Consider the following 27,699-nt stretch of genomic DNA (forward strand, 5'->3'; position numbering starts at 1 on the left):
AATATAATCACACATGAAAATTATTTTATACAATAATTTACATTTGACATTAGAATATCATTTTGTAATGTGTACGTAAATGTGATTTTATCCAGTGTCCTAGGAATTTATAACACTTGCCATTAACTATTCAAATCACAGTGCAAAAATTTGACTTAGGATACATTGCAAAGCCTTTCTTAGAACTCACCTTTGTCTGTGACTGCTTGAAGCTCTAGGTTATGTGCCAGTTCAGTGGTCTAGGGCAACTCGCTTAGTGCTTCTGAGCCCCAGTTTCCTCATTCGCTAACTGTATATGCTAATATCTGATTTACTTAAAATATGTTTATATCTTATAACATGGTGTCTGGCACTGTGCTTGTTGCCCATTAAACCTTAGGTGACCTCTTCAGTGCTTTCTCTGGTTATGCTTGAAATCACCATCATTCTTTGTATCAAATCCATTTGTCAGCTTCATTTAAGGTTTGGTATCGTTACTTTCCTTCTAAAATGTAACAGAGGCAAATGAAAATAATGAAGATATTCTGTTGACATATTGATTACATTGTAAGTCAGTTCATGTTGGGGTGGGGGCAGTTCCTTAAGGGGCAGAAATTTGGTTATAATAATCCATCAAACAAGAAGGATGTAGATTACTGCTATTAAATTATTTTGTATTATATAGATTTCTATTAACTTCTGGGATAAATTGACTGAGTAAATCATAATGCTTACATGGTACAATAAACAATCTATGAAGACATAAACATACAAACACACAAGCAAGAAAAATATATATTAATGAAGTAGCAAATCACAAATGATTTTTTGTTTACAGCAACAATGCCTAGCAGCAATGGTCGATTCTTATTTCTTCCTCTTTGAAGAAGTTGTTATTTTTAAAATAATTTTATATAATTTCAGCCCCATGATTTTTAAAAAACACATGCTGAAGTTCTGTTTTATACACACAAAAAATGCAACTGATGTTTAAGAAAAACTACTAAAACAATATGGTAACATATCTATTCAAAATAGTTCTTCTCTCTTTTCCTTATATTAGTTTTTAAACTTTATTATGAAGAAATAAAAGATGACATAGTTTGGTTTATTGAAAACAACAAAAAAATTAAAACAAAGTTCCAGGCTGAGCTTATGAATAGAAGAAGGCTTTACTGCAATGCATGAGACTCAAAAGTAGATTGAGAGTTAACTCAAATAGCACCGTGGCTGTTGCTTAAATTATGCTTAAAGTATGAACATGAACACAGTCATCTTGGTGAGATCATGAGCTATGAGGTCAAGGCCAGCAGCACAGAGGAAGTAATGAAGGCGGCAAAGCGTGGCTGAGAGAACGCAGGGTTGTTCACGCAGGAACGGAGGCTCTAGTAGAGCAGCCCTGACACCAGCAGGCTTTTGCACAGAGGCCACGAGGCATTTTATAAATAGATGCATATGACTTTGCAGCTTAGGAGGATGCGAGTGGTTATAAATGTATAAATGTGGGAGAGTTTGGAAGAGCGGTGGGGAGGTCAGTTACGTCCTGTTTAGGAGATGGTTTGTAGCATCTCGCCCCCTCTGAGGTCTGCCCGCAGAGTTATCACTATCCAAGAGGAGCCCAGACGAAGCAGCTGTATTTCACTGGATGTTCCAGTTCATCCAGCTCTCTATCCACACACTTATTCACCACTGTGTGAGGCCCTACTAGATGATGGTTACTGTACACGTCAATGATAATGTTGGCCACCTGTGACTATAACTTGTACTTTAAGTGCCCCTTATAAAGTATTGATCCTCAAATTTAGCTCATAAAAAAGTTGTGAGGGTGAGGAGGTTGAGAAATGCACTGGCATTTTCTGTGTTTTGATGCCCCATGATGAGGACTCTAGAATTTATCGGTGGAAGGTTGGCTCCCAGTGGGTGGCATGAGGATGATTCTGTCTGCCCAGGGGACGTTTGACAGTGTCTGGAGACATTTTCAGTTATCACTACTGGGTGAAGGGTGTGCGATTGGCTTCTAGTAACTGGAGGCCAGGGATGCTTCTTGGGATTGTGCAATGGACTGAACAGCCCCTCCCAACGCAGGTTTTTCATACCCAAATGTCATCAGTGCTGAGACTGAGACCCTGACGTAGCAGGTGGACATTCAACTGTAAAACACCCCACGACTACGATGCGCCAAGGGCGATGCTTTGTGTGGCCAGGGCGGCCGGAGCGAAATCAGTCTGCACCCTCCTCACACGGTCTCACCTAGGGGCATGGGAAGAGATAGGCCAGAGACTGTGTTTTCTCACCCTCAATGTCTAACATAAAAGAGAGTGAATGGCTCTGTGCTTGTCCCCCACTAATGCTCTTCATCATCTCAGTCTGTTCTTGTAGTCATATCAGGTTATTATGTAAACAAGAAGGCTGCCGGTAAGAGAAATCATCTCAAAAGATGGACCTGAAAGCTGGCAGATGGATGCAGAATGAGGAAGGGTGTCCCTACTCACTGAACTGTGAAAAAGGCACGGTGGGGGCAGGGTGGTGGCTTTATGGTATCTGTCAGTCATATGCCTTAGAGGACATCAGCTTTTTGAACCACTCTACCCTCCACGCGACACTCCTCCAAGTGTGTGGGTTTGTTTTGTTTTTGGGTTCTGGGTGGACTGAACTGATTTATCATGCCTTTGTGCAGAAAGGGTAGAATGAAAGAGATTAGGAGAGAAATAACATTCAACGCACATGCATGGGCTTAGGGAATGGGCAAATTCAGTTCTCCAGCCTCACCCTGGTGGGACAGTTCCGTCGGTAATCATGTACAGATCTATAATCTCTACCGACCGATGACCAAAGCTTTTTACTCATTGGCTTCTGTGATTACACGAATTTACACCATCATCCTGAAACGTTAGTTTTAAATGAGAGTTCAGGAAGAAGTATTTTGGACAGCGTGAAGTAGAATAGGAACATGCTACATACTAGCTAATTGCTATGGCATCCCCATACCCAACCCACCACAGGCTATGTTTACCTGTGGTAGTGTTAGCAAGACATTTCCCGCTTGATTGGGCAATGCTTTTGCTGCTTCTTCCTGACTGCAAACTCCCAGACAGCCTCTAGGCTGCCTTCCCCTCTCTCCTGCCTCCCCGCGGCTCTGGGCACATCTTACGTTTTGATCTGTTCATCAAGAGACCTCATTTGAAGCCATTCTCCAATATCCTGGAGCATCTCTTGGCTCCTAGGAGTTTGTTTTGGCTCCTACAAGCCCTCTCCCAGGGATCAGGGGCATGCACAGACTTTCTTTTTGCTTTCAGAACAGTGGTGATTTTTATCTACACGGTTGTTCTCCCACTTGAGTCAGTTTGCCCCGCGGCCAACAGATGTTTGCATCCAGATCTCCCCCCTAGATGAATAAAATCCTCCCACAGGCTAATACTGTCTGGAAGAAAGTTCCTTTGTGCATCTATGAAGCATAACTGAGCCCTAAGCTGTCACTTCTGATGTATATTTTGTGACTGGGGAAAATTAAGAAAGCAAAAATATTTTTGCCAAACTATTTCTTGTAGATGAGAATTTTTTTTTTGACTGAAGACTTTATCCAATGTGAGCTTTATCCTCTTTGATTAAATGAAGGGTTAGATTGAGACCGCTTTTCCTTAGATTTCTTTTCAACTTTGTTCTCGGTGCTGCTTCGTTCTCGGTGAAAATGGGTCTGATAACTGTCTTCCAAATATCCATCTTATTTGGTTTGCTGGGAAACAATTTTCATCCAAGTATACAATACTTTGTTAAAAGAGTCAACCTTCAGAAGGCTGAAGTCTGAGTCTATGAGCATGCTTAAACTGAAATGATCATACTTATTTTTGGAGGTCATTAGTTTTGCCTCAGTACCTTGGATTCCCTCCCCCAACACCGCCATCTTTAATAAAATCCAAGATCAACATCCCTTACGGTAGAGACATTTGTCATAATTGCCTGATGCATTAGTGTCTTTCAATACCAATATTAACTTTGACTATGTGAGCACTATACCGTATAACAATTTTGAACAAGGGATAATGACTTTTGAGGACCAGTGAAGCTATCAGTAAACTTTTAAGACAATGACACATCCTTAGGCACAAACTTAAACTTAGAGTTGAAGGAAATGCTTAATGAGCCATATATATTGAAATATGATAACTTGGTTTCTATATTTAATAATGAATGCTAATTTAGGCATGAGGAAACAAACCACAAGACATAGTGAGTTAGCAGGCTGGTCATAACCATTCAACATCAAAGTGGACATCAGCCCCAAATTCCATGTCTCTCATGTCAAGAGGGGAAAAGCTTAAGGAATATTACCTTCAATAAAAGAAAAAATAAAACGAAATTTGTACTCCTATACAGAATCATGTATATCCTAAGTCTTTGAAAAACAATGAGAACCAGAGAATTTTTTTTTTCTTTTAGCTCTTTGCAAAGCCAGACCACACTATTGATTACTGACTATTCATTGCTCAAGGCAGTACTCTGTATTTAATAAATTAAGCTTTAATTCCTGAGTCTAACAAAATAATTGACCTCAAATAGAAGATAAATGAATACGCTGTTCTGAACTCATGATTAGAATCCACTTTCTAGTCTCATTTTATTAGTATTTTTCAATTCACTGATTTTTTTCCCATTCTTTTCTAATTTCTTTTCACAATCTATAACACCTTTCACCCTACTCATCTATCTACAAGGTCAAGCTATTTTTATTCTTGGTTTCACGATTGAAAAGTTTTATGTTATTTGTATATTTTGGCATTAATATTAATAATTTAATATAGTTTCTATTTTAGAAAAAAACAGACTAGTATTCTTGAAAAAAATCTTAGAGTTTCATGATACTGTAAAAATCATAAATAACATCAACATTTAGCACATATAAATATTTTGATTAATTGATCCTTTAAAAACTTAGGCAAATTGGCCTTACCTGCTTCAACACTGATTTTTCTTACTGAATCCTTGATCTTTAGGGAGGTTTAATAATATTTAGCCTGATTTAACATTTGAGGAAACTTAAAAGAAGAAATATTTGGTCCTTGAGTTTATCTACCTTGGGTAGATAATCCCTCAGCTTTTGTTGCCACTGTACCAACAGATTTTTTCTTTTGTTCAGACAATGTATTCTTCATAGTAAGAGGGTGAGCATGTGAACAGCATCCTTTTTTTGTTTTTATATTTTATTTTTGGTGTTTTGGTTTTATGTGAAAACAAATATAAAATGATCCATCACTATTACAGACACTGTATTAAGACAATGATTTAATACCACATTATTCTGAATTAAAGTAGCTAAACCAAGTTCTTCAGGAAACTTGTAGTAAAGCAGAAACAGATGCATTAGCTTCTGTAGAATTCATGGGGTGATTCATAGCTTTTTCCTTTGTGTGTCTCAGGAAGAATCCCCTGAGGGTTCCAGAAAGACAAGTGATTTTGTTTGGTTTTAGGGGTTTTTTTCCCCTCTGCTTAGATTTCTTGAAGTGTCCAGGACTCGATTTGTCCCTGCGTTAACTAAGAGGGGGCACAGCTTCAGGAAACAACATGGTACCATGAGAGGTAAAGCAGGATCGTTCACTTGAGCTTCGATTTCTAAACTCAGAAGCACTGTCCCTCAGTCACTCCAGATGACATTCTCCAAATGGATCCAAACTAGAGCTCACTCTACCCAGGCTCATTCGTGTGTAGGGAGAGGTGTCCCACACACCTGCGCTCTTTCCCGAGGGAAACTAATGTGAGGGCCAGCAAGGCTATTGGTATTTAGTGACATTAAGTCTTACTATTTGCATCCAATTAAGTGTTTCCAGTAACACTCAAGTGCTGTTGCAGGATAGAAGCATTTATTCTTTGGTATAGACTTTGTAATCTAGAACCTCTGAACCAGAAAGCCCAATTGCCTATATTTTGTTCAAATTATTTCAGTTGATAGTTTATAATGATAAGGCAATGTATTTCATAATTTTTTGATTCATTATAGCAAACTAAATTAAGTTCATTTTACCTTTGGCATTAAGTGAATCCAATTGTAGCATGAATCTCTGAACACTGATATATTGATTGCTACATATAGCAACTACAAAAAGTCTAAAATATTACAGTAATTTGAATATCCCACTTATAAACTATTCCAAATAAAAGCAAGTTAGTTAACTTGACTGTTAGAACCAATTTATAAATAAGATGGAGCAAATTTTTTATTAGTATGCATTTGCTATTATGTTAATGACAATATTTTACTTCATATTTTGACTTTATGTCAAACTAGACACTGATTTTCTAAAATGTAACAATAAATGAAAAGAGAATTGAGCAACTATGGAGGAATAGTAATTGGTAAACTGCTAATAATAATGGATGCTGTTTCAAATATAATTAATGTTTCTCTGTTTTCTTTGACTTGGAAATTATAGATGTAGGCAAATCTCACTTAAAATATTGTTATCATCAGTTTATCGACACTTTAATCAAAGGATACATTTTTCTATGAAAATGACGATAAAAAAGCAGTTTTTTAAGGCAAGTAGATGCCCTGGGCTCTACAGATCTTACTAATTTTTTACTACTTTATTTTTTTTTTTGCAGAATTTTTTCGAGAGCTCCTAGAAAATGCAGAAAAGTCCCTCAATGATATGTTTGTACGGACCTATGGGATGTTGTACATGCAGAATTCAGAGGTGTTCCAGGACCTCTTCACAGAGCTGAAAAGGTACTATACCGGGGGTAACGTGAACCTGGAAGAGATGCTCAACGACTTCTGGGCGCGCCTTCTGGAGCGGATGTTTCAGCTGATAAACCCGCAGTATCACTTTAGCGAGGACTACCTGGAATGTGTGAGCAAATACACAGACCAGCTGAAGCCATTTGGAGATGTACCCCGGAAACTGAAAATTCAGGTCACCCGCGCCTTCATCGCTGCCCGGACGTTTGTCCAGGGGCTTACTGTGGGCCGAGAAGTTGCAAACCGAGTTTCCAAGGTAATAGAAAATCTACTGTCTTTTTAATTAATCTTCTGCTTTTACTCAATTTATAAAACAACCGTTTAAAAGAAATTCAAGGTGAAAATGCTCACTTACAGTGGTTCTTGCTCTTAGAGAAATAAGCTAAATGTCAAAGCTTAATTCTGATATTTTTTTCTTGCTTAGTGTGAGAGAAGACAGGATTCCAAGTTGTTCCATGTGATTTGGAACATAATGTCAATATTTATCAGCAGTATAGCAGAAAAGCTTTTATCAGGAACGTTGCAAAAACCGGTGACTTGTAACCACGATCACTTGGCATTTCTGATCCGAGTTTTAAGGATGATAAATACTCATGAAACAGTCCATCCAGAGGTTATAATCCCCTAGTAAGTCACAAGGTGACAATCTTCATGAAGCCGGCAAGTGGAGACGAGTTCTTGTTCGCCATACCGCCACCTGGTATTTCTTCTTCTTTATCGCCCTTGTCAAAGTGGCCAAATTCCTTACTCATGAAGGAAGAACCTTTTGCTGACACCTGTAGAACTGGATTAGGGAGGACTAATGAGGATAAAGGATTGAGTCTGACAGAGAATTCCTTTTGTTATCCATTAGCTTTGTAATTCAATGCCACGTATTGTGTTGGGTTTATGAGAAAGATCAATCACTAGTACACATTTGTATCTTTCCTTAAGGATGTCTCTAAACTTGAAAGCAAGGAGTGTTTCTCCATTGCTGTCTCTAAACATTGACTATGTCCTGTAACTATTTCCTGCGCAGAGGATATCTGCCTTTGTTTACATTCTTTCTTGGCATTAAACTGCTCTTATGAGGTAGGCTTGCTGTTTATGAGGTCAGTCCCACAAATAATCTGAAAGATGATTATTTTAAGAGGTAAAGTAAAAATAATACATAACAGGAATCTGATATTATGTCACCCAAAGAAGGTCATATTTGTACAAAGATTATTGCCAAACTCAACTTTCTTATTGCAGGACCTTGCCAAAGATACCCTCATTTTTCATGACTATTGATACTATTTTACCACTTTTTCCCCCCACTTTGCTCTCTTCAATATTTACATCTTGGCATAAGGTTCATGTATACTCTTAAAAGTGTTTCTCTGGGCACTCTTTGTAAAATTCATAGCCATCCATTTTTAATTATCAGTTCCTAAAACATTGATTTGAGCATCTAAGATTATTTGCAAAGAAGTTCTAAAGGGGATAATCACAAAGGATTTAATGATATAAAGGGTATATAACCCTGATTATAAAATATTGTTTTTTCAATAAAAATCAACAATGTCCTAGACTACAGTATAGATCCTCGAGGTGAAATGTTAAGGAACTGGCCAGGTATAAGAACGAGAGGAAATGTGATCACCTGAGAAGTTCTGTAAAATATAAATAAGTATAAAAAATATATAGTCCATGCATTTTATTTTATTATTTTTATTGTATTTTTATTACCGTTTATCCCCCATACCCTCTTCCACCTCCATCCCTGCACTCACCACACTGTTGTCCCTATATTTTAAAACAGCTACATTTGTTTTGTTTTGTTCTTTTAAAAAAAAGCAGCTCAGTCACAGAGGCTTCAAACTGAAGCCTTTGCTTTTGTTGAAGACTGAAACAAACATACAGCCAGCTTTTCCAAAACAGGAGGTAAGAAATTCAAGGCATGGATTAGTACCTGCAACATTCCTGATTGTTTGTATCGATTCTGCCTGTGTGTGAATAATGTGTAAACATGTATATTTTGGTCTGGAAAGTCTCCAGCGAAATGAGAGTATTTTCTAGAGAAGTCTCTAAAAACCCGCAGGGCAGGGTGCTGCTGAATCCTTTTTCTCAGAGCGTGACCTGAACAACTGCTCAGAGATGGCGCCTCCCCTCCCTCATCAGTCCCTGACCGTGTCCATCCAAGATCTTTGTCTGCCAGAATGTAGAATGCTGCTCCTCATGGTGAAGGTTGACATTGGGGACCAACCACCTGTGGAGGATGACCTTGAATTTTTTCCCAGACATGGTGAGGAACGTACTCTGCAACACAGAGATCTTGTTTCCCCTGATTCCTTCATAACCAACATTCACGTACAGAGTAGCCAGCTGCTGTGGGTTTGTGATATAGTTTGTGGTCATGTAGCCGTGGAATACTCACTATTCAATGCAGGCATTGGCTTGTCTGACCTAAGTTTTATTAGCGTTAATCTACTCAAATCATAAATCCCATGCTGACATCTGGGCCCCACATTAGATAGGTAGATACATAGGTAGGTAGATGGATGGATGGATGGATAGATAAATAAATAGATAGATGTAGATATGTGAATATATAGACTTGGTTTGAAAGAAACTGAGCAGTTTTTTCTCCAGTAATTTATGACTCAGGGATTTAAGTATTTTACCAATGAACTTTCTCACCTAATGATTACCAAATGGTCTGCAGCTGACCAAACCGGATAGATCTACGAGGGCTGTTTCAGTGCTAGTGATTTTCAGCACCCAAACTATTTCTGGTAATAAGAATAAAATATTACAAGGACTAAATATATAAAGAGGAGAAGCAAGATTGGTGTTTGAGGTTTGAGCCCTTCATAAATCTCAAGTCTGCCCATGGTGTGTTCATTGAGTGATTTAGAGTTGGTGGAATGATTGCAGAAGAGTTAAGGAATTCAAGGCAAAATTCCCAAATTGAGATCAACATGCTGGCTTATCTCCTGCATCTTGGTTTGAGGTATGTTTCCTTTTCTTTCTTTCTTTCTTTTTTTTTTTTTTTGTTTCTTCCATTTCTCTCTTCTCTTTAAGTGTTTTTCTGAAATCTTGAAGGCATCATTAACAGCTTCTAATTAATTGTTTTGACTGGAAAATTTATCTCTTTGGCACAACTCAGCAGTTTGACACAAATGTTTCGACACAAACATCAGATGATAGTTACCTCTGGGGGTCGATTTGGATGTGTTACAAAGGAAGGGCATGCAGGGCTTTCCTGGGTTACCGACAGCATGCTGTTTCTTAGCTCTGTGCTGTGTGTGTACATATGCTGAAGGATTTTTTTATTAACGCAAAAAATTAAAATGAGCTAAGGCTCTACCGTGTTCACCTATGATTCTTTTCATATGCATGGATACGATCGAGTCCCTGTGCTGCCCTCAGTGGTTTGTCTGACTCACGGATTTGTTAACCATTTGCTTTCAATGCTCCATATTATGCTGAACGATATCCGGCAGGCATGCAAGGCAAAGGTCTACAAGGAGGATAGAAACAGATTTTTATTCTACAGTAGCATTAAGAAAAAGGATCCCGATTATTTTTTAGCATTGCTCCTTTATTAAATCAGCACCCTCGCCGGCTTTTATATATACATTTGTGTCTATCGGGGAGTGGACACATGAGTCAGCAGTCCCCCCGAGGGCTGACCAGACCCCGAAGAACACAGAAAGAGGGCCGCACACAGAGATTGTAACAGGCTGTCTGCTTAGACCAACATTTAATTATTCCTAATGAAGGCAAAGGAGGGCATAACTCTAGTGTCTTCACTGGTCCATCTCGATGCCATTTATACATAGAAGACATGACTTTCATATCTTTCTGCTTTAAGCAAAGTCACTTGTATGAGTAAAAACTAAATTGTGTTAATAGCAACTGCATGAATAATGCACGTCATTTCATAGAATCATTCCAGACAAATTAGGAATTAGGTAGGTAGTACGGCTGGGATCTATAGAACTTGAATGACTGCCAAACACTGTCATGCACCTATCTATCTATCTATCTACCTATCTATCTATCTATCATCATCTATCTATCTATCTATCTATCTATCTATCTATCTATCTATCTATCTACCTATCTATCTAAGATCTTCTTTACGTGTCATGACTTTGAAAAGAAAGTCTGTCTTTTCATCTTTAGTAAGAGCAGTATATTTTTTATCAGTAGAGACCTGCCTATGCCTGCGACACTGACTGTTAACAGTCTTTGCATGAAGAGCCTGTTAACTGGTTCATCCACCTGGGTAAACAGCCTTGCAATAGCCATGTGTGCCTAGAAAGCAATAAACAGAGAGTCAATTTTCAATAAATGCTCTTGCTGGACTATAAGGCTGAAAAAAATTTTATCATCAAGTTTGATAAAATGAAGCCTATGAAGTACATTTATTTAGAGCATTCTCTGATCATAATAGTAAAGCATTCTGAAAAATTTACCATGGATATAGTTTCAGGAGAAATGGTATTCAATTTAGCTGTTTGGTCCAGGGGAAAGAGTTTAAGATATAAAGACCACCGGGCATGGCTTTCACCTGGATTATTTGTTTTCTTCCTTCAGTGGTGATCTTTTGATTGGAGTTAATTTTTGTGGAGTCAACCAAGACCACAATAAAAGCCCTAGGTGAATGAAACCTTTCTATTGCTCTTCTGTGGTTAGTGTATTCTCTTGTGCAACTGATGACGATTCAGTGTAGGTTGCTTCATGATCTAGTGTTAGGAAGGATAGGTAAGCCTTTTGAAATTATCAATAATGCTTCTATGTTTACAACTTTTAAGTCAACATAAATAATATATGCTTGCTGCGTTATGAGAGTGGTTTGGATGTTATATTATATTTAGAAAGTACTTTGCGGTAATAAATAAATAATTTCATGATAAAAATATAATAAAATGGTATTAGTACTAAGCACCATAACAACAAAAATACCTTGTTAATATAACTCATTGAAAATGTATGAATTTTACTATGGCCCAGTTGCTGTGATAAGCAGTGGAAATCACAGGAATGTAAACAAGTTCAGGATAAGAAGAAAAAAACGTTCCTCCTCAAGAATATCGCATGGGAATTTTACAGACAAGCATAGAAAATTAAGAGGGACATCCCATTTTGATTAAAACACTTTGGTTATTTTCATTAAAACAATTAAAATAGTTTTTATTAATTTTTTGTTCTCTTAGTAATGTGTAGTTTAAACACATAAATTTGGAAAATGGTTGAGTTATAAGAAGAGGACAAAACTGAGGAAAATGGAGTCATTTATTTTTAATAAGCCAAAAACTATCTGTGTATCCTTTCTTCTAATTCTTTTTTACGTTGCATCTAATACTTATATTTGAGTTGGGCTACTTTATTTTAAAATTGTAAAGTCTATTAGAATACCACTAAAATGAGCACCTTTCTCCCATTGAATTCGATTTTGAAATTATATTCCTATTGGAAAAAGAAGTTAAGAAATTCCTTAATTGTGTCTAAATGCAACATAGCTAGAAAATTTTGGAAGCCACAGTTCTGACTCTAATGTATCTAACAGGTATAATCTTCCCTTCCCCTAAAAAGTGAGGTGGAGGGGTTATAAAAACCCAGCATTCATCTGGTCCAGATGTGGATTCTTTAAAAATAAAGCTATGTTGAAGATTTAGCTCAGTTCTCAAGAAGAAACATCTATTCAGAGTGTTTTATACGTCAAGTACTGTTGGTAAGTTCTTGAAATACACAGACTAAGCAAGTTAAAGTCCTTGAGAGTACTAATTTGAAAGAGAGAGGTAGAAACAAAGAATATTGATATATAATGAGAGAATTGTGCAATAAATGTTTTAGGAACCGAAAAGGAGAGGCATTTAGCCTAATCTTGGGGTGCAAGGAAATCGTCAGTGGTAACAGAAGTCTGACCCATGTGTTGAAGGGTGTGTGGGCAAATGACAAAAGGTGCTAGCACAGTGAAGAATACTTCAGGTAGAAGCAACAACTGAGCAGATGCACAGAGGTGTGAAATCAAATGATGTGTGCAGAGAGCTACGAGCCTGGGGTACTTTATTCCTAAGGCATAAAGTACAAGGCAATGAATAGCAAGAGATAAGGCGGCAAACCTAAACTGAGTCCTTGAATAAAAACTATTCCGCTAATGATTTTGTTCATATCTGTTTGCCTGTAGAGTTTTGTTTTTTTTTTTAAAGAGGCTTTCTGTGGTTAGAAGTCTTCCAGTACTTTTGAGGGACAAACATGTTTGAGCACCTACTATGTGCTGGGCACAGTTCTATAAGAAACAAGAAATACCAGTGAGTAGAATTGCCCTTGAGGAATTTATAGTCTATTCAAAAGTTCAAGTGTGGTACAAATGATCATTAAATGTCTATAAAATACTATGTGCATTGAAATAAATACATGTTTTCCTTTAGCCGGGGAAATTGGAAAGGCACCTTAGGATAATAATCAGACTTAGATTGAAGGATGTACAGGGTCTTGCTGAGGGAGAAAAGATGTAGGGCCTCTTGCCAGAGATGCAGCTGGTGCAAAGGCACAAATCCTGGGAGGTCGTGTTTTCTGGAGATGAGGCCAGGAGGGAGATCTGGACTCTATCATGTGGATCTTACATTTCAAGTTAAGAAATTTAAAGGACTTTGCATAGGCAAGGGGGCAACAGTCAAGAGTTTTCAAAAGACAACAGGTGATCAGACTCTTACATAAGACGGTCCAGGTGTAGGGCAGGCACTTCTCACCTAAGGGCCTTTCAAGCTGCTCCTGAAGGGAAGGGGAAGATCAGAGAGTCCTTCCTACACTTTCACCTGCACTTCCTCCCTTCCTTCAGCTGAAAGAGCTCAATAGGCCAAGGAATTGTATTTTGGGGAAAAGTGATCTGAACCCTGTCACTGACATGACAAGATAGGACTGTACGGGCCTTTGAGGAATTTTGAAGGAGTGTAAATTATTTAACTTGAAGGTTATTGCTTATATCAATAAAGGTTTGAATTCAAGGAGCATCCTTGTCTCCAAGACATAGAGAGTCAGAGAGGAATCCAAACAACAAGCCCCCCATTTCCTACACTTAGCTCATACCCTCTGTCCTGTCTCATTTTCCTACTGTTTATCAAACTTTGTACAAAAACCTGAGGCTTAACCTTTCCTTTGGATATTTATTTTTAATTATAAAGGTTTCCATGTCATGGAAAATTTATATTAAATACATTTGAATGCTTTCTCCTGTTTAAAAAAAAAAACAAAACGATGAGGATGAGCCATGGGATCCTCAGCGGGATTGGGAGAGAGGCAGCCAGGGGCAACGATGAGAAGCCATTTTCATGGTGCAGGGGCAGTGCTGAGACCTGGGCCAAAGCAGGTGGAGCAGAGGAGAGAGTGCCTCTGAAGACCAAGGGAAGCAGCACAGGCTATAGATAGGGTCGGGCTTCTCGGGTTGTGTCCCCAGCATCCAGCAGTTCCTGGCCCAGTCTGTCCGCAATTAGTAGCAGTTGTCTGCCAGCTCATTTGAGAATCACCAACATGTAAATGTTTGTTGGCAAAGGATGGTAACATTTAGTTAGAGAAAGAGGAGAGCTGGATCGGGTGAAATATCTGGGAGTATAAATATTTAAAGAGGATACAGAAAAGGAAGACAAATGACCAGAACCAGAAAAGCCTATCATCCTAAAAGTTAAAAGTGATTTCAAGAGATAAGGTAATCAACAGCATCCGATGTTGCAGACAGTCAGGTGGGAAGGGCAGAGAACACAGACGTTTGGGTTTAACCATTAGGATGCTGCTACCTCTAGCAAGAGCAGTTTAACTGGAGTGGTTTTAATTGTTTGAGAGGTTAATTATTTTTCCCCTACATATTTGAGAACAGGCTGGACAAAATACGGTTCATGGATTAGTGTTCAAACATGAACAAGCTGTTACAATTATGCAACAAGTGAAGTACAAAAATTTAAAATATATTAAAAAACCTTGAGAGCAATTTTAAATTGCCCCACCATCCAAGGCACCATCTGTGGGCTCTTCCTAGAAAGTTGTTGAACTGAGTGAGTTCCCACTGGTGTGAGCTGCATCTGAGCTATGTTCTGTAGGATCCGGTGTCAGGTCATGGCATACTGGGAAAAGTCAATGACCAGCAAAAACCTGCCCAGATCATTTGAGCCTCCAACAGATAGTTTAGATGCCTTATATCCTAAAACAATGCTAAGAATAGGAAAATAATGAATATATTTTGCTTGATGCCGTTGGAGTATTTGGGCTTTCTCCTTCTCGCATAGTTTCCCTTTACCCCCTATCTTGTGACTTCCTGCCCTAGCCTTCCTCCCCTGGAGTATATGCTCTATGTTTACAACCATGAAGGACTTTCCTAAATCCATTTAATTGGTATGTCTGCTGCCTTTCTGTGCTCTGGAAGTACATGAACTGCTCTGGGGCCACGAGAAAATGTATGCGACAACCAAACATTCTGTTACTAATAGGGAACATCCACTGCCAAAATGTGCCAGTTAGGGGATCCCAGAAATTTTTAAAGCGTAATAAAAAGCCCAAGGATAAAAACTCTAGTGCTCTAACTCAGAGAATGTGGCTTCTACAACCACTTTATAAAGGGAAACGGACCTGACAGTTTATCGCTGACTCCATCCTGGGGTATTTATCTCTGAATGTATTTATGCTTTTCCTACCAGAAGGTTCTGTGCAACAAGGTTTGAACAATAGTCGTGCTGTAATTATTTTCACATGCAAGTGCATGTGCCGAGTGCTGCTGACAGGCTACTTTGCAGGCTGCGTGATATCACAGGCTGAACTTGTGAGTTTGGAGGATTTCTCTTTTATTGTCCCATCTTCAGAGCTTCAACGTTACAAGGACACTCCCTGAGGTCATATCAGTGCACTGTGGAGGGTTCTGAGCCAAGGTATACATCAAAAAGGATTTTAATAAAGCTTGACAGATATATGGCATTAATAGTGCTGACATAGTGAAGCAGGACTTAGGCAGGGAGTATGACATATTGGTATTTTTTAAGATGAGGTATTAGGTCATACAGTTATTTGATTATAAGAGAGATGGAGGGGATATATTATTACATACCATAGATTTTCTCCATTGTTGTCTTTGTGATTACAAGCAAAGGCTATTCCCCTTCACACACATGCACTTTACCTGTTCATCTTGATGAGTGATATTCACTGCGAACATGATGGGTGAATCCCGGATGCTTGAAAATAGTAATTATTCTACACAGCATCAAAAATCTACATTTTCTTGTGTCTAAATCGAATAGCCAAGAATGTAAATGGACAGTTCACAGTGTCAGTAATAGGATAATAGTGACTTTGAGACTATTCAGATGTAAATAAAACTGTGGCCTAAATCAATAGAGACTTCAAGTTAACATTAGTTGACACTGGCATAAAGAGATTTTTTTAAGCTTTTATGTATTTATTTTTAGAAAGAGGGGAAGGGAGAGAGAAAGAAAAGGATAGAAACTCCAATGTGTGAGAGAAACATCGATTGGTTGCCTCTCACATGCCACCATGCTGAGATCAGGCAGCAACCCAGGCATATGTCCTGACCAGGAATCGAACCGGCGACCTTCCGTTTTGTGGGCCAATGCCCAATCCACTGAGCTACACCAGGTAGATCTGGCATAAACAGACTTTTAAAAATCTGTTTTCACCCTTGAAGAAGTGTGCTGTATGTCAAAAATGCCCCTGTCAAATTTAATAATCAGCAGAGAGCAAGATTTCATATGGAAATTTTATCTTTATCAATTCATATTACTGAAGAAGCCAGGAAGGCAAACATTCCCGTGTTCATTTTGTATAGAATTATGGCAACTAAAAATGTTCACTCAACATTTAAAGTTTTCATAAATATATTAATTATGGAAATATTATTATTCTGCATACTATTCTCATAGAAAGTAGAAATGAGTCTCTCCATAAAGAAATATAATTGTTTATAAATAATGGGTGTCAAAACTTTCCTCATTTGCTGATTTTCTAAAAACACATTATTTTACTGAAATATATATCTAGATTTGAGGCAACATTTATTTTACTGGTTTTCAATAAAAATGGATATATAATTTAGTAAGAAATAAAAGGTTTACAGTGATTTTAAAAATTGCAGAGAACCAAGCACGCTGCAGAGATCTTCACTTCTTTTTTCGTAGAATTTTGTTGCTCAAATTAGAGGCTGGGCCAAGGAGAATTCAACTGTGCCTGCAATAAAACATTTTATTGAAAAGAGAAACCAAAGAAAGTTAAAAAAATTGCCACTCTAGCTTACATCACTGGATATCTATTTCTCTTGGTGGTCAGAAAAATAATTTTATGCATTTTCACATATCTCTTTTCTGACTATAAAAATCAATCAGCCAAAAAGAAAAGAATGTTGAAAATGTAGAAGAGTAGAAATGTAGAAATGTAGATGAAAATAAAATAATCCTAAATTTCCATTACTTAGAGATAACATGTCAAAACTTTGTTTCTAGTCTTTTTGTACCTCTAATACATTTTATATTGTATATAACTAAAACATGTGGGATGCTTAATATTGGATTGTACTTTATTCACTTTAAAATTTTAAGTATTTTCCGGCATCAACAGCATTTCTTTAAAAAAAAATAATGACTCATTTCTTAAACGTTTCTTTTCCACCCCACGGTATTTGTTAGCTGCTAATATATGTGGGAATCTTTCACAAATGGTCAACCCCTGGACATTCTCACTGAGATAAGTAAACCAAAGTCTTAAGTAGCTTACGTGTACGTGGGTGTGTTGAGCTGAACCCATCTTGCGCCAGAACGTCCATCAGAGTTCCAAGACTTCCTTATTATACATTGAACTGTTTAAATTTCTCAATAGATTTATAAACCCTCTAGACATTTACATGAATTAGAAGCATATTTTTTCTAATCTTTGCAGTTTTTTCTTTTTATTGTTGTTCAAGTACAGTTGCCTCCATTTTCCACCCACCACTTTCCCTCACCCCACCCACCCCCGACCTCCCACCCTCAACCCTACCCGCCTTTGGCTTTGTCCACAGGTCCTTCATACAGGTTCCTTGATGACCCTTCCCCTTCTTTCCCCCATTATCCACCTCCCTCTCCCATCTGGTTACTGTCAGTTTGTTCATTTCCATGTCTCTGGTTATATTTTCCCTGCTTGTTTGTTTTGTTGATTAGGTTCCACTTATAGGTGAGATCATATGGTATTTGTCTATTACCACCTGGCTTATTTCACTTAGCATAATGCTCTCCATGCTGTCGCGAAGGGTAGGAGCTCCTTCTTTCTTAGAAGTGGATTATTTTTCAAAAGGGAAAAAGGTGTAGACATAAAGTGGAAGGTTGGAATGAGACTGATAGAAAAACATTTATTAGAACTCCCTGGACAATACTTACCAATGGACCAAAAATCTGAATCTAAGCCAAACTGCACGCTGGTGTACCTTGGTCCTCACTGGCATGCAAAAATGTTTTATTTGGCATGAACTCCTTAAGTTTTCGTGTAATGTTTTAAAATTGGGAAGATTAACATAAAAAAATATGGATTTCTACAATGTCTCGGACAATATTACTACCTGGGCACGTGTTCTGCATGGCAAAAATGGGCTGGGGTTAAATAATGTTCATAGACCGAGTTTCTTTTACCTTGGACATCACGTTGCAGTGTGAAACTACAACACGTCCGTTCCCCCTGAAGATGGCCAGATTCTGAAACTGATGTCGCTGCCCTTCTAGCACAATTATTGGCTCTTTGTCATATAATGGAGAAATGATTCTCTGCACCTGTCTTTATTAAAAGTGAAAAAGAAGTAGAGCTCTGTTTCAAGAAAAAAAAAATGCTAAAAATAATAAAGATCATTTTGTAAGTTTCAAATATTCTAAAAATTTAATATGCAAATAGTGTCTGTTTAATAAATCCAGTCAGTGACCCTCATGCCTGGTTATTAACTCCTTAGCAATTGAATTTGCAAACCCTCCTTTAAGCTTTCTGTGAGGCATCACTAAGAAATAAACATTACTCTTTAATCAAATAAAAGCAAACCAATAGCTTAGAAAAAAAATCTCTACTCTCCCTGACTTTGTGATGAGGAAAGTATCCTTCCATTGAATGTCCTGAAGAACATCCTTACAATGTACACAGGTAGAAGTTCTCTCCTGATGAATGAGACCTTAGCAAGCACAGGCCTAGAATTTTCCTGATCAATGTCATCATAACATCATCAACATTACCAAATTTTCTTCCTGTCTAATGTAAACGGATGCTAACAGCTATTGAGCGCTTGCCAGCCACAAGGCTAAGCAGTTAAGCACACATTGACATGTAATCCTCATAATAAACCCATGAGAGAGGTATAGTTTTTATCTCATTTGTTAGATAAGGAACCAGGAGCCTGGGCTGTAAATCCACACTGCCTCTTGCAGTTGATGTTTTTAATGTAACAGCCTGGTATTTGGCAGTGTTGCCAGATAGGAACAGGGCGGGAACCACATCTGTAGTTTAAAATTTTCTATGAGCACATTAAAGTGAAAAGAAACAAATGACATTAGCTTTAACAACGAATTTTAATGAACCCGACATATCCAAAACATTGTCATTTAAGTATGTAATCAATACAAAAATTATTGAGACACAAAATTATTATTGTTTGTGTAAAAAGTCCTCAAACTTTGATGTGTCCTTTTGCACTTCCAGCAGATCACAGTTTGGGACTAGCCGTATTTCACATACTCAGGAGCCACCAGTGGCTAGTGGCTAATATTTACACAGTATGGATGTGACATTTTAATGCCTCACCTTCCTATTTAAAGTACAGAATTTTAGGAACTCACACCAGGAAGTCTGAATGCTTGTGCTTATTTATGTAGTTTCCTCAGTTGTATGGAAAATAGAAAAATATTCTATCTTAGTGTAACATGTTTTGGACCCTGACTGGAACTCTGACATAAATAAGGAGACACCTTATTAAGAGATTTGTTCCTTCCAGTCCCTCAAAGGCCCGGCACGTGGCACTACTGGTGTCCCTAAGTGTAAAAAACATCAGAGAGGCTATAAATCACCATGGATGAATTAATCTGAGGTTTTTAACCCTCCCCGGGGAGGTGGCTGACATGAATGAATGCAGGAATTGGCACGTATCCATGGAGGCCAGCATCCAGAGTAGACAATATACAGGCCTGCCTAATTGTTATAGGGTAGGAGGGAGGTTCATGCACATGTCCGGTTCTGAAAAATAGGTCTTAATGCTCATAAAGCTGGCCCATCACTAGATCAAGTGACTCAAAACCACCTACCTTGTGTTCAGAGAGATTAGGGAGTATTGCCATAATTTTTTGGTAAAGGAGCTATTTTTCAGGTAAAAGCACTGAAGCACCGATTCTTTTAGATGTCTCACAAAACATTGGAGCACGTAGTTTTTAAAAGAAACTAGAAAATTCAGTGAATTTCTATGTGGGTGCATAAAGTGATGCACTAGGGTTGACAAAGTCAATGACGAGCATCTTCCCCAGATGCCTGTCACTGTTAGAAAAGAGCTTATCACAAAGGGATCCTATTCAATAAGTCCTCTTACAACAATGATACCTTTCATCCCCACTCTGACTTGTTATTGGCTGGGTCTGCCTTTGTGAGGCCGAGGACTGGACCTACCGGGCATGACCGCCTAGCTCTAGGGCAGCCATCATGCTCCGGACAGACACAGCTTTACCCCCGGGTCATGAAACCACAGTGCTTGAGAGCTGACTTTACACTTATTTTATAATTCTATTCATTAAATTAATTTAGAATATGTAAACTAATTTATTGTGAGATTTAAAACCATTTCCCTGAAGAGAGCCCAGAATATTAGGTTAGGAGTTTTTTGAGCACAACTTTGACTCAATTTCAGGAGGCAGGCAATTCAAGGGCAGCAACCCCATAATTTTAGCTACACAGTGTCATTTTTTTCTCTCCTTTCCACTGCCAAGTCAAAAATGAATTTGAGAGATTACAAGTATGTCAGATCATTTCCAGTGGAGAGAGAGTTTGTGGGTCACTTTGGCCATCCAATTCTTATTCCAACATCCATAGTTTCATTTCCTCCCTGCCAACTAATGTATCGAAAATTGAGCTTACTGTGCCTCATGGTAGGTCTTTTTTCTTTCTGCATTGCCTCCATCTATATTTCTCCCATTTCTTTGCCTCAGTTTCTGTTGAAATCTCAATTCTGATCCTCTGTACTTTCTTTCAGGCGTCCTAAGAACATCTTCGTCACATCCCATTTTGATTAAATCCTGTTCATAAATCCTAGCAGTCTGTTGCTGGCCAATGACTCCAATGATCTGGAATGTTGACTGAGCGCTTCCCTTTCTTGGCAGATACAGACTTGAAACGGCAGATTCCTGACCCTGAGGCAGGCAGGGATGAAGTCGTCAGCCTAGCTACAAGTCGTTGATCTCTCTCTCTCCTTCCTGCCTTGTCCCAACTCATTGTCCAGTTTCATTCAAGCAAATTTATTCAGCTTTGCCCACATAAAAGTTTCCATGACAGTTTTGCTGTCATCTTCTTTACCTGCCGTGCCCTTTTCCCATCCCCCCCATCCAATCAGCTCTTCTCCCTCGCTCAAAACTTGCCAAAACCTACGTGTTGACACTTCTAGTGTGTCCAGGAAGCTCCTTATGGCCTAATCTGTTTTTTGACGTCTTCTCTTTTCAGGATTTCTGTACTATGCTTTTACCAATGTTCTTGTGGAGCTCTTCTTAGGTTACTCTGAAGTATCCATATTTACCTGCGTCATGGCCCATTTCACCCCAAATGTTGTAACTTAGTGCCCATGGAAGGGCAATGCCTTCTCTCTTTAATATTCCTCAGAGAAAACAGTACAGGAATGTGGGTATAGTAGCCATTGAATAAATATTATTGCTGCTCTTATATTATTTTTTCCTTTCTTTCAGTCATGCTCACATTGGTGGGGAGGGGTAATATCCATGCATAATATAACATCTCTAAGTTTATTATAAGTAATGACCTAAATTTTTAATGGTTTTATAAAAGGATGTAATATAGGTTCATCTAAAGTTATACCTGTCTCACAAAAAAAAAAAAAAAATTAAATCGAATACTCAGTGCATGTTGTTACCCAACAGAACTGTAGCTCCTTTGTATATTTGTTGGAACGTCCATGCAGAAAGACACTGTTGATAACTAAAAGATTAACAACTGAGTATAGGCTGAGAAGGCAGGCATTTTCTTAGCTATCACCTAGACAAAGTATCAATAGTAGCTTGAGATCTGTTGAAGAGTAATGAGTCTTCATTTTTATTCAGTCTTCCAAAGTATCTATATCTATATCATCTATCTATATGTAGATATAAATATCTATACAGTTTCCCGAGTTACTGCAGCAACTATTCTCACACTCCTATTTTTCTTTTGTCTTCAAACTCTTCTACCTAAAGGCTTATTGGCTATATGATCACAACCTAGTTCAGTGAATTATTCATGGAGAGAAATGTGGTTTCATGATCTTTAAGCATCGCCATTGTAGATTTCTTTAAATGTGGTTAAATGGAGGGGAAAAGTGTGCCAAAATGCTGAAATCTTGGGAATATTTTTGCTGTGTGTTATAAGAATTATTAAAGAGAAGGGAAAGACATGAAGGGGAAAGCAGCTAATCTCTTCTGTAAAGTGCTCACATTGCGCATTTACAATTAAGCTGTTCTGATTTCTGTAATTAAAATAATTTCCTCTGAGAGGACTTAATAGTTCATGCCATGAGTTGAAAAGAGGGCTGTTGTCATGAATGAACGATTGAAAGGAAGGACTTACATGCTTTAGTTCCTATGAGAAATCTTTGAAAACAAACCAAGCATGGAAAAGACAATCAGTGAGGTTCACCAGGGGTCATTTCAGTAATACATGAGCTATGCCAGCTCATGCATATATTCAACTCTTCATTCAGCAAGCATTTATTGAGCACTAACTCTTTGGCCAGTGCAATGGGTACAATGATGAATGAAGCTTAGCCCTGCCCGGAAAGAATTCCCATTCCAAAGTGGGTACCAGACAAGTGACTAGTAGAGGGTGCTAAGTGCAAAGGTTGAGGTATGTATGGATCATGAGAATGTAGGTGTCAGCTTGTAGTCAAGGTAGAGGCATAAGTAAACAGGCTTCACCTCCTTGCACAAACACAGAAAGAATTGCAACTAGACCTCAAAACAAATAACACCCAGAACTGTCAGAAAATTGAGCTGTATGGGAGTCCAACAACCAAAGATTTAAGGAAACCACATTTATTCAGATAGGGAGGAGGGGTGGAGAGGAACAGAGAGGTGGCGGCAGCAGAATGGGCAGCCCCACGTTCACATGTGGTGGATAAAACTAAGGAGGGATACCTTAGGAGTAAGCAATCCCAGCCCCAGGCCAGACTGCCCAGCCCAGGTTTCCAGCACCAAGAAGATAAATCCCTGTAACTGCTGTCTGTAAAAAGCAATGAGAGTTGAGACAACAGGGAAAGCTTCCAGATTCTCAGGAGGCTCTGCCTGAAGGGCCTGAATGGATTTGAAACGTGCACAGACCTAACCCCTCTTGGATTCGGCACCAGGGCAACAGCTGGAAGTCACAGAGGGCAAGTGCTAAGCAAACCTTCAGAAGCCAGGTAGCAGCATTGTCCCATCTCTGAGCCCTACCCTCACACAGAACCACAAGTGGTGAAGTTGATTGCCCCATCCTGGTGATTTCCTAAGGTTCCACCCCACACAATGCACAGGTACCTTTTGTACAATAGGCCATGCTACTAAGACAGGGAGTCAAAGCAGCTCTACCTATCTGTCTACAGAAGCAAACACAGGTAGGATGCCAAATTGAGGAGACAAACAAATATGTTCCCAATGAAAGAGCAGAACAAAACCTCAGAAAAAGAACTAAATGAAACAGAGATAACCAACCTATCAGATGCAGAGTTCAAAACACTGTTGATCAGGATGCTCAAAGAATTCATTGAGTATGGCAATAACATGAAGGAAGAAATCAAGATTACACTAAGTGAAATAAAGAGAAATCTACAGGGAACCAATAGTGAAGGGGAGGAAGTTGGAATTCAAATCAATAATTTGGAACACAAGCATTCCACAAGAACAGAAGAGGAAATAAGAATTTGAAAATAAAACAAGGATAGTATAAGAAGCCACTGGGACATCTCCAAATGTACCAACATCCAAATCATAAGGATGCCAGGAGAAGAGGAAGAGCAAGAAACCGAAAACTTATTTGAAAAAATAATGATAAAAAAAACCTTCCCTAATTTGGAGAAGGAAATAGACATACAAGTCCAGGAAGCACAGAGAGTCCCACACAAGATGGACTCAAAGAGGACCACACCAAGACATATAATTAAAATGCCAAAAGTTAAAGATAAAGAGAGAATCTTAAAAGCAGCAAGAGAAAAGCAGAGAGTTACCTGCAACGGAGTTCCCATGAGACTATCAGCTGATTTCTCAAAAGAAACTTTGCAGGCAAGAAGGGACTGGCAAGAAGTATTCAAAATGATGAAAAGCAAGGATCTACAACCAAGATTATTCTATCCAAAAAAGCTATCATTTAGAATGGAAAGACAGATGAAGTGCTTCCCAGACAAGGTAAAACTAAGGGAGTTCATTGCCACCAAGCCATTATTACAGGAAATGTTAAAGGGGCTTATTTAAGAAGAAGAAGATCAAAACTCTGAACATTAAAATGGCAACAAATTCACAACTACCAACAACTGAATCTAAAAAAAAACCAAACCAAGCAAACAACTGAAACAGGAACAGAATCATAGATATGGAGATCATTTGTAGGGTTATCAGCTGGGAGGGTGAAGGGGGAGAATGGTGGGAAAGGTGCAGGGATTAAGAAGCACAATTGGTACATACAAAACAGACAGGGAAAGGTTAAGAACAGTATAGGTAATGAAATAGCCAAAGAACTTACATGCACCACCCATGGACATGAACTAAGGGGAGATTACTGGAGGGAATGGAGATACTAGGCAGAGGGGGCCCAAGGGGGAAGATTGAGACAACTGTAGTACTATAATCAATAAAATATATTTTTTTAAAAAAGAATGTAGGTGTCCATTGATAGAAGCTCATGCCAAGACCCTTCATGCCTTAGAATACTTTATTCTGCCAGTCATCAGTTTAGCTTCAACAGGCATATCAGTGGAGATATGAAAATGTACTGCTTAGTTATGTGGAAGATAAAACTATAGAAATAATGAGTAAATTATTTGATTAGACACAAATTACAGATTACCGTTACTAGGAATATTTTATTGTACTTTTTTATATATGTACATAGTATGAATACACACTATACCACAAACATAATATTAATATATTGGGGGATAAAGAGGGGAGAAGCTTGATGGATATAATCCAGAGCTCAATAGACCAAGAATAGGCAATAAAGATAACCAGGATTGAATTATTATTTTGAACCTAATTAGTTGTCTGGGTGAATTCACTTCTTTCCTCCTTGGTGGAGTGAGTTGGAATAGATAAAATACTTTCTTGGGAGTGAAATTCCCTATACGGCAATTATTGGGGTTATAAACATATGACCTATAACTAAGATATATGTATGGACACACACACACACACACACACACACACACACATACACACACACTCTGGACTTCACATGTGGACATTTAGAACTGTGTGGAAAGGGTTGGTCAAGTAACCCACTGACAATTAATGTGAAAGTTGTGTGCCTTATTGTGTTGTATAGCATGCTCTACTGCTTCTGGTCGTAACTTACATAATTGGGCTCACCTATAATTTGGGGATGACACAGATTACTGTTACTGTTTGTTAAATCAGGTTTTTGCTCATTTCACAAATCACTCCAAATTCCAAGTACACTCTCAAGCAATAGGATACCTGCATGCTTAATGAGCTTCCATGGGTCTTGGAGAATTAAACCTGTGTGTTGGGCAGTTTCAACCATCTACATCTACCATGCTGTGTTTTCTTCCACAATTCGTAATTGTAATTTTGGCATGCACAATGTTTTTGGTGTTAATGAGTATTTCTGCCAGATATAATGGATGCCCTGCTGAAGCGATGACATTTGCAATGTTCTCTACTGAATCACACATTTGATCGGCATGTGTCCTAGAAAAATTGGCATAGCATATTGCTAGAGGGCACAGTGCCACCTAACAGGGAGGAAATTCGCCTGCAAAGTGGTCCTAAAGGAAGTCAGCTGGAAGTGTTCAGGAATGAGCTTCAGACTCTCAACAATAAAGGGAGGTAAATACCCTTATGAAAATATCTTGCTTTCTTAAAGCAAAGGTTCACATTGATAATATAACTTTTCAAATATATCTCAGGAATATTGGCATACTCTTTTGCTAACTTAGAAGAATAAATTTTAAAATTTAATGATATAGTACAGTTGCATAACAGCATAATGTTTAAATTTATATTTATGCTACAGGTTGTTAAATCAATATCCCAGTGGCTTTAGAGTATCACACCACACAGTCAATTGGCTTTTGTGTGTGGAGTAGTAGAATGAGTAGGGAATGTTCCTTTGCCACTTCTTACCTGGTGACATTTTTGAGTTAGCTCACCCGCACAATGAGGACGATGAGAAGTGGGGATGAAGGATGGTTACATGACATAGAAATACGAGAAAAGTGGTTTACAAAAGTGGATTTATATAATTAAAATTATTAGGTGATATTAAAGATTTATGTAAAAATGAAGCAAAATATACTGCAAAACAATCAATAGTAAAAACCCCCCAAAGAAATATCAATGTAAAAACTGTAATTTTTACATTATGAATAAGATGATTCTAACTATATCTGCTTTGAGGGACAGGCTTCCCTTATTTGTGCTTTGGCCTTATGAAGTATGCAATAGACTTTTGCAAACAAAGGAAACCACATAGAAGTCACCTTTTCTCTGTTTTCTATGTGTACAATATTCTTTGGAAATGCCTGCCTTCCAGGCTGCGTGTAAGGTACACCTGGGGCGGCTGAATCTAACTGCAGTGTTAACTCAACCCACACCTGAACCTCCTAGGTTAAAGAACAATAAGAATCAGTCACCTTATAAAAGAGAATTTGGTCTTTTAAAAAATAAAGTTTAGTAGGCATCACACTCTGTTCTTTTCTTTAAACACCCTCTAAACAATCAATTAAAGCCAAAAGAAGTATTTCAGATAATATCACAATTTATACTGGAAAATTTCAAATTTAGTAAATCATGGTCCTCTATTTCCAAAATAAATACCAACAGTTGTTTCTAACGCAGAGTCTGCAGGATGAAGTTAAAGGTAAAGACTTCTTATTCATCAGTCTCTTTACCTGTCCAATTAATAATTGAAAGCCACTGGCAAGAGAAGATTTCTTTTTCACAAACTCAATTCGTGTACACATTGTTTTATTATTGATTGAACTTGAGAATAGCCTGTGCTTCTGTTACTTGCACTTTTATTGTTCCCTGAGTGTTCACTTCAAAATTATATTTCTTCTCTGTTGGATCTTTCGAATCACTATGATCCATTTTCCAACCTAAATGGCATTTCACCCACTAACTGATTGGCTGGAGTCATTCACAGAAGAGAATTGCTTTTGTGCTTACTACTAAGGTTTACTTTGGTACAAAAACATACATTCCTAAACTTAGTATTTCATCATTCTTTTAATGTTATGCAGGTAACATACATAACAATATAAAGGGGTTTAAGACCTAATTTGAAATTCAGTAGGAAAGATAATTACTAATATTTTTTGGAAAAATACAGAAAAGACATGAACAATGTTCTGTTTATATTATTTATTGTCTCTTCTGCTTTGTAATCAATAATGAAAAGAAGTGTAATCTAGAATGCAAAACATGGTCCAAGAATAAACTACTTAAATGGTTTGCACTATTTTAAGAAAATCAGTCTTACAGAGTCTCATTCTAGTAGGTTATATCACATCTTATTTGCTTTTCTGGGCGCTTGCCTGTATGTAAATGTTTCTGCTT

The 27,699-nt window shown here is 38.0% G+C and overlaps 1 protein-coding gene across 1 annotated transcript in view; it reads left to right on the top strand.

The window, feature by feature from the left end:
- Nucleotides 1–27,699, top strand: part of GPC6 (glypican 6) — a 987,303-nt gene that overhangs the window by 487,846 nt on the left and 471,758 nt on the right. The window contains exon 3 of the mRNA XM_054586472.1: nt 6,577–6,968. Within this exon, the coding sequence (XP_054442447.1) occupies nt 6,577–6,968 (392 nt within the window). The remainder of the gene's footprint in view (nt 1–6,576; nt 6,969–27,699) is intronic.

This window comes from Pteronotus mesoamericanus, unplaced genomic scaffold (assembly GCF_021234165.1).
Source record: "Pteronotus mesoamericanus isolate MK-2021 breed Mesoamerican mustached bat unplaced genomic scaffold, CSHL_Meso_final contig_94, whole genome shotgun sequence".
NCBI lineage: Eukaryota > Metazoa > Chordata > Mammalia > Chiroptera > Mormoopidae > Pteronotus > Pteronotus mesoamericanus.